This window comes from Rhagoletis zephyria, unplaced genomic scaffold (assembly GCF_001687245.7).
Source record: "Rhagoletis zephyria isolate East Lansing unplaced genomic scaffold, Rhagoletis_zephyria_1.1 Rzeph_scaffold_00993, whole genome shotgun sequence".
In the NCBI taxonomy this organism is placed as follows: domain Eukaryota; kingdom Metazoa; phylum Arthropoda; class Insecta; order Diptera; family Tephritidae; genus Rhagoletis; species Rhagoletis zephyria.
This window is the reverse complement of record NW_016158077.1, coordinates 66307-75461: the sequence shown is the minus strand read 5'-3', so window position 1 is coordinate 75461 and position 9155 is coordinate 66307. Positions and strand designations below refer to the sequence as shown.

Sequence of the window (9155 nt, the reverse complement as noted above, 5' to 3'; positions counted from 1 at the left end):
AAAAAAACGAAGTAATGCATACATGCACAGTTTCGGTTTAAAACCGAAATAATGCATATGGTAAAAACCGAAATAAAGCATACATGCACAGTTTCGGTTGAAACCGAAATAATGTCTAAATGCACAGTTTCCATATGCGCAATTTCGGTGCCCCCGTAATACCATAATAAAATAACCAAGTGATCTCTTATATAAGTTAACGCAACAGTTTACAACAGCTCTGCAGAATTGACTTCTACCAACGGTCAGCAACTCCACACGCGCATCCGCTCAATTGCTGACACCGCATTAACCAATTTGTTATTCGATCAGCAATAATAATTGGCACAACAACGATTGGGCAATATTCGGAAATAGTGCATATGCAAGTGCAACGTGACTGATGGCCGATAGTAGGTTTAATTTAATGTTAAGAAACCAATTGTATTCAGTTCTAAGTTTAGACTCAATTAATAAAGACGTGGGGACGCGAGTCCCCACACTTTATTAAAAATGCGTTATTTAATAAAATAACTTAACTGGCGCCCGAGCAGGGACCAGTTTAAGTTCGCGTGTCGGTTTAAGTACATTATTGGCAAAAGTCGCCTGTAAGGACAGCCGAGTGCCACCGCGTCGCGGTAAAATCGCGAGTGTTGCCGTGCGGGAAACACGTGAAAATAAACGGACAAGTCGCCTGTCAACAACAGCCGAAGGACTGTTAAAAGGACAAGCAACTTAACTGGTGTCAAACCACATATCAGCGTTGGAATCCGGTAGGATAGTAACGCACACTTTCATTCGTGCGCATCGAGGGTACCCGAGTAGAGCAGTGAAAAGGACATCTACCCCGTCGCCAGGAGGTGCTAGGAAGTGAGAATTAAAACAAGTTGATTAGTAATTAAGTATTGGAAAAAAATTTTAAGGAATTTGAAAAAAGAAAACTAATAAAATCATAAACTTTTGCAAACGAAAATAGTTTAAGTAAATTTTAAAGAGAAAAGAGAAATTTAACAAGATATTTGAAGAATTTTTTTTTTCTCGCAATCTACACATGAAAATATTCAAAGAAAATTTTATAATATAAGAGTGAGAAGTGAAAAAGGAAAAGGAGAAAATTTTCGAACTGCAATCAATTAATTTCAGATTAAAACTTTGTTGAAGTTTACTTACCATAAATAATATCGGGCTTGTACAGCCAATAACTGATACAAATCGATAGCTGCGATTCACCACCTTCGGGGGGACCCTCCAGCTTATAAAAAAAAATCTCTGCGATTCACCACCCAAGGGCCCTCCAGAGAATGTTAAACTACAAACAAAAAATAACTAAGGCTTGTACAGCCAATAACTGATACAAATCGATAGCTGCGATTCACCACCTTCGGGGGGACCCTCCAGCTTATAAAAAAAAATCTCTGCGATTCACCACCCAAGGGCCCTCCAGAGAATTTTTAACTACAAACAAAAAATAACTAAGGCTTGTACAGCCAATAACTGATAAAAATCTAAAGCTGCGATTCACCACCTTCGGGGGGACCCTCCAGCTTATAACAACAGTCCAACTCTGCGATTCACCACCAAAGGGACCCTCCAGAGGATAAGGACACATTAATAAAATAAATAAAAATTAGTTATGGCAAATCCTAATAACATCGTCCGACCCCCATTGCTAAATACGACTCCCACAGCCCCTTCCCAACCAGTTACCCATAACCCTAACGAAATTAATATGGAAGAACTAACGAATATAATAACTGTCGTGGTGACTAACNGAAATTAATATGGAACAACTAACGAATATAATAACTGGCGTGGTGACTAATATATTAAGACAAGAAGGACGAAACCTAGTGCAAGCCGCCCTCAACCCCAATGCAAATTTTACAAATATTACGGACGTGACCATAGACTCGACCCTAGCGAACAATATAACGGAACTAGACAAAATTCCGGACGTTGTGAGATGCCTACGGGAATTCTCAGGCAATCCGGGAGAGTTTAACTCCTGGAAAAAAAGCGTAGGTAGAATATTGCAGATCTACGAGCCACAAAAAGCAACGCCAAAATATTATGGCATCCTTAATGTTATACGAAATAAAATCGTGGGCAACGCCGATATTGCCCTCGAATCTTATAATACACCGCTGGATTGGAAGGCTATTTCGAGATGCCTTACCCTCCACTACGCAGATAAACGAGATTTGGGAACTCTAGAGTACCAGATGACCGCATTAGTGCAGGGCAACCTCACTATTCAAGAATTTTACCAAAGGGTGTATTCACACCTGTCACTTATTCTCAACAAACTCAATGGAAGTAGGTACAGAATCGATGCATTTGCTTACGCGGACCTACCGGGACAAAGCCCTCGACATCTTTATTCGAGGACTAAACTGTGACTTGCCGAGACTTCTTGGCATGAGAGAACCGGTAGATCTTCCTCAGGCTCTCCACTTATGCTTAAAACTGGAGAACCAAAACTTCCGTTCAAACTACGCGCTGAGTAATAATGGCCAAGTTAAGAAAACCCAAGATCTGCGGCCACCTCTTCCACCCAGAAAAATAAGTAATGAATTCTACCCACAACTGGCGTACATTCCAAGACCATACGTGCCTCCACATAATTTTATGGCTCACCAACGCCCACAACCTACTCTTAATTACCGTAATTCGCCAAATTATAGGCCTCCGGCTCAACCCCCCGCTAAGACGCAACTTCCACGTCCAGAGCCAATGGATGTCGACCGCTCCTTGCATTCAAAAGCGGTACATGAATAGGCCACCACTTAATAACCAGGCCGGGAAAAGACCATCCAACTTTTCCCAACAAGTGCCTCTGAAGCAACAGAGGAACTTCCACATTGAGGCAGGTACTCAAGAATACCAATACTATTTACAGGACCAACATTATCCGCAAGATCAACAGGATTGGTATCCAACAGCGGAAGAGTATGAAGCAGAAATTGCCAAAGAAGAAGGTGGACAATCAGTTCAGGAATACGCTGAACAAAATCCATCACAAGACGTTCAAGACCATATCGATATTCATCTTTTAGAATGAACAGTTCTTCGTTGCCGTATGTAGAGTGCAGAACGAAGAACGGAAAAATTCTGAAAATGCTCATCGATACCGGTTCGAGCAAAAATTACATCCAACCCTGCCTCGTGTCAAAACGAATTCCCAATGACCAACCATTTTTTGCTAATTCCATAGCCGGACAGATACAAATTACCCACCACACAGTTATTAATCTATTTGGCAGAAAGGACACGAATTTAAAATTCTTTTTGCTCCCCACCCTAAAATCCTTTGACGGCATAATTGGAAACGATAGTCTTAAAGAGCTTCGTGCCACCATAAACATCCACGACGACTCCCTCACATTTGGCAATGGCATAAAAATAAAAATTAAACAACAACCTTCACCATCGGTTAACAAAATTGACGTAAGGACCGACCACATGACAGAAACGCAAAAACGACATATTGACCGTCTCACAAACAAATATCCGCAGCTATTTACCGAACCAGATGAGAAACTTACCTACACCACTACTGGGGAAATTAGAACCTCTTCAGACACCCCAGCATACACCAAATATTATCCTTACCCCCTAACAATGAGAGACTTTGGGAAACAAGAAATAGAAAATCTATTAAAAGATGGAATTATTAGGCCATCCCGTTCACCCTACAACTCGCCCGTGTGCGTTGTACCTAAGAAGTTAGACGCGTCTGGACAAAAAAAATACAGACTCGTAATTGATTATAGGAAATTAAACACCCTAACAATAGCCGATAAATACCCAATCCCGGAAATCAACGAGGTGATCTCGCAACTGGGAAACAACACATATTTTTCTGTTCTGTTGATTTAAAGAGTGGCTTCCATCAGATTCCTCTGAAGGAATCCGACATTGAGAAGACAGCTTTCATTGTATCACAAACAGGCATAAAAACTAATCCCACTAAAGTAAAAGCAATTCAAGAATTTCCATGTCCAAAAACACTAAAGGACTTGAGGGCTTTTCTTGGTCTATCAGGCTATTATCGACGCTTTTTCAGAGATTACGCCAAGTTAGCGAAACCTCTGACATCGCTTTTGAGAGGGAAAGATGGATGCGTATCCACAAATTCCTCAAGCAAAAAGCTAATAGTGCTCGATAAAAACGCCTTAGCGGCGTATTTCGGACTTATAATAATTTGTGCCACAATCACAACCTCCCTAACGGACGTTAAAATTTTGGACTATAATAAAGCGCAACTGGTGACAAGAGACAATGGGCAAGCGAAAATAANACCTCCCTAACGGACGTTAAAATTTTGGACTATAATAAAGCGCGACTGGTGACAATAGACAATGGACAAGCGAAAATATCAGACTTATTCATCTCATCGACTTAGCAAAATACGAACGATTTTTGACAGAGACCTATAACGAGATAGCCAACCAAATACCTAATGACCACTTCCTATATCCTATCGTAAAACATGAAACCACCCAAATTGATATATTGGGAACGGCATGGAAGTACTTAGCCGGATCTCCTGATCATGAAGATTTAAATATAATAACAAACAACTTAAATAGCTTAAATGAGAACCACAATAATCAAATAGTAGTTAACCAGTTATTCGAGAAACGCATAAATAACATAACTTATATAGTAAACAAAATGTGAAACACGATAAGGAAGGACGACAATGTTCTAACGGAAATTTTAATAAATTTGCAAAATAGAATCAGGCTAATTAAGGAAGAGCTAATTAATATAAGGTATGCCGTTCAATGGGCAAAGCATAATATAATAAATTCAGTAATGTTAAGCAAGGAAGAAGTAGAATTGTCAATTAGTAAATTAAGAGAAGATGAAGTACCATTTAAAAGTGCCGAAGAAGCATTAGAACTGTCAAAAGTAAATGTATTTAGCCAAGATATGAAAATTGTATACATGGTAAAAATACCTCTAACATTAAAAGAAATATTTAGAAGAATTATTATACGACCTGTAAAAAGGATAAACAGTATTGTAATTAAAACTGAGTATAATGAAATATTGAAAGGAAAATATACACTGTTTGGAATAAAAAATAAATGCGAAAGCTATAATGATGTAACCATTTGCAAGGAAACTCATTTGGTAGATTTAAGTAAAGATTTATGTGTAACTAGGATAATTAATAGTTTAAACTCAACATGTTCGACAACCAACGGCCATCACGTCCCTACGCTAGAAGAAATAAAACCAGGAGTAATATTGCTAAACCAGTTCAACGGCAAACTAGAAGCCGACGAGACATCCCAAGAAGTAAACGGAACGCACGTGATAATATTCTACAATTCAACAATTAAAATCAACAGTCAAACATTCAGCAATATTGAAATAAAGCCAATCGAAACCATCCCTGCAATACTACAGCCAATCCCGTTGGAAAAGGACCACATAGAACTACTTTCCCTAGAAGCCTTGAAGGACCTACATATCAACAATACCCATCGAATAAATTCCGTCAAAAAGGCAACCTTCTCTGTCGGAAGTCTAACTACGGCAGCATTCTTAATAATCATAGTACTTCTACTTTTTTTCTTAAGGAAACGATCCGTGAAAATCCAATATGTGGGAAAAGAAATAGTGAAGCCCAGCACAAGCCTGGAAGTCAATCCGTCAAGCGAAACCAACCACATTCCAACATACGTAAATCTCAACAACTTACCATTCTACTAATGATCGAGGACGATCATATTTAAAGGGGGAAGAGTTAACGCAACAGTTTACAACAGCTCTGCAGAATTGACTTCTACCAACGGTCAGCAACTCCACACGCGCATCCGCACAATTGCTGACACCGCATTAACCAATTTATTATTCGATCAGCAATAATAATTGGCACAACAACGATTGGGCAATATTCGGAAATAGTGCATATGCAAGTGCAACGTGACTGATGGCCGATAGTAGGTTTAATTTAATGTTAAGAAACCAATTGTATTCAGTTCTAAGTTTAGACTCAATTAATAAAGACGTAGGGACTTATATGTACATATATAAATATTCTGGCATACTGGCACTGAAGACAAAAAGGATTGAAAGAATAAAAGCAAGAATTGAATTTATAGTCGACTAGTTCATAAAAAGACAAAGAGGATTGAAAGAATAAAAAAAGAATTGAATTTATAGTAGAACAGTTCATAAGAAGACAAAGATGATTCTAAGAAAAGGAATTTAAGTTCACTAGGTACATCGTACGTATGATAATCGAAATTAAAAAAATTTAATTACCAAAATATTTCTTTCTTTCGATAGCATTCCATCTTATGTTCTATTGAGTTATTGCCAACGCATTATCTGTCCCTATCAAAAAATATCGGTCTTAGAAGAAAAATTGTGGGGCCAAAGTTGTAAAAAATTTGATTTTCTTCAAGTCTGACCTTAGATACTTATTTATGCCGTAGATTTGAAAATGAACGAGATATAATGCAATATTTTGAGATTACCGCTTGTTTCAAGTTTATTTCGAAAACTATCAAATTTAGAAGAAAAATTATAAGGACCAAACTTGTATAGAGTTGAATTTCCTACAACTTTTGTTCTAATGATTTTTCTTAAAAATTAAAAATGGCCAAGTTATTCAATGAAAACCATTTTTTCGAAAAAAAGAACAGAATTCGGACATGCGCAATCGCTGGATTTGGTCGCCACTTACACGCCATTTACACAGAGACTGATCCAGCCGAGGGCGTAAGACCCATAAAAAATTCGAGAATTAATTTTTGCGAGGTGAATGACTGGACAAGGAGGGCGTCTTTCAAATGCTGCAGCAGCCATGTCCACCACTGTTTGGAAAATGTAGCAGTGGTTTTTCTTACACAGAATTTGATGCGCTTTCAGATGGTTTTTGAGGACTTCGATGATACTCGGATCCTATAGGCGAGGCGTCGCTTATCTCGCTGCAGCAACTGATACGATAAATCAGGGGGGCTTGCAGCACTACCTATTTGTATTGTCCAATCCGTCCCCTGTCTCGAGGAATATTATCGTAATACGGGACTCCTGACATACTGGAATCCCCAAAAAAAATTTGGTTTTATTTTTTTTTTTGGCCCTGAATGGCCGTAGGCTAGGCAGCAGGCCCATTTCGTGTTCCCCCATGCATGACGTCTTCAAATATATGTATGGCCTCTGGGACGCCTACTCTACTCGGTTTAGTTTGATGGGCTCTTAGACTAGTACTTATAGTTAAGAGCATATCCAAGTCAAAAACGAAAGCACACACTAAGAAAAAAATATCGATAACTAAAGCGATAATAATATCTATAGCAAAATCGATAAAAAATTCGATGAAAATGTCGATATCAAAATCGATAATAAAATCAATAGAAATATCGATAACAAAATCGATAAAAATATCGATAACAAAATCGATAAAAATATCGATAAAAATATCGATAACAAAGTCGATAAAAATATCTATAACTAAATCGATTACAAATTCGATAACAAATTGGATTACAAAATCTATCAAAAAATCGATAACAAAGTCGATAACAAAATCGATTAGAAAGTCGATAACAAAATCGATATCGATAACAAAATAGATAATAACACCGATAAATATATCGATAACAATATCGATAGCAAAATCGATACAAATATCTCTAATATCTGTAACAAAACCCGTAAAAATATTGTTGACAAAATCGATAAAAATATCGACAACAAAATCGATAAATATATCGATTACAAAATTGATAACAAAATCGATAATAATATCAGAGGAAAATCGATAGCAAAATCGATTAAACAACCGATAACAAAATCGATCATTATATCGATAAGTTCCGAGAATATCGATAGCAAAATCAGTAACAATATCGATAACAAAATCGATAAAAATATCGATAACAAAGCGATGATAATATCGATAGCGAAATCAAATTAACACAATCAATAAAAATATTGATAACAAAACCGATAAAAATATCGATCACAAAATCGATTAAAATATCGACATCACAATCTACAAAAATATCAACAAAAAAATCTATAGCAAAATCGATAACAATATCGATAGCAAAATTGATAGCAAAACTTATAAAAGCATCGATAACAAAATCGATAAAAATATCGATAACAAAATCGATAAAAATAATAAATAATCGATAGTAAAATCGGAAAAAAATCTACTACAAAATCGATAACAAAATCAATGAAGATATCTATAAAAAATCCATAAAAATATCGATCATTATATCGATAAGTCCCGACTATCTTCATCTATACTTTTATCGGTATCCTCATCCTCATCTTTTTCTTTATATTTATCTTTGTTTTTATTTTTATGTTTATCATATTCTTCATATCGTCGTTTAAAGTACAAAACCGCGTATCAAATCCAAAAATTGGATTTGCTCGCATAAGCTCTTGGCTGAATTCTTATCCTTTCGTCCTAAAATATACTAGCCAGAAATGCGATTGCTTTATAAAAAAGAGAATCATTTTGAAATGTGAGTGTTTTTACCCTCTAGAAAATAATTTATGCAACCTCACATACGCGATTTTGCATTATCTTACTACGCGGTTTTACATTTTGTTGATACGCGGTTTGGTACTTTAAACGACGATATTCCCCTTCACCTTTGCCCTTATATACATAAGTAAAGTGTTTAAATTTATCTTGGTCTTAATTTTTGCCTTTATTTTTAGCCACTTTGTTTTTGTTTTTATTTTTACCTTTGCCTTTATCCTTTTCTTTATCTGTGTACTTACTCACCTTTACTTTACTTCAAAAAGTTTTCGCGTATTATGCATACATGTATTCATACATATATGTATGTATGTATGCATAGACATAACTACAATCAACATATGTACGCATGTATGTATTTACATATGTACATACGCTGCGATTAGGTTATAAATATTGCGCCATCTGTTTATCAAAAGCCGAAATATGTACTAATGCACACATACATACTTTTTGTCCCTCACTTCCAACACATGCACATGTTTGCAAAAGGATGATGAAGTGATTTTGTATGGGAAATCATGTATGCCCATATATTTGAATCAAATAAACATACTTAGAAGATATCAACCAGACCTGTTGAATAATGATTAATAATCATAATGATTATTAATTAAAGCATGTTTTTTTGGTAATTATTTAATGATTA

General features: G+C 36.3%; 1 protein-coding gene across 1 annotated transcript in view; it reads left to right on the top strand.

The window, feature by feature from the left end:
• Window positions 1-3040, top strand: part of LOC108362346 (uncharacterized) — a 39158-nt gene extending 36118 nt beyond the window's left edge. The window contains exon 4 of the mRNA XM_017615278.1: window positions 2664-3040. Coding sequence (XP_017470767.1) covers window positions 2664-3040 — 377 coding nt within the window. The remainder of the gene's footprint in view (window positions 1-2663) is intronic.
• Window positions 3041-9155: the final 6115 nt, after the last annotated feature.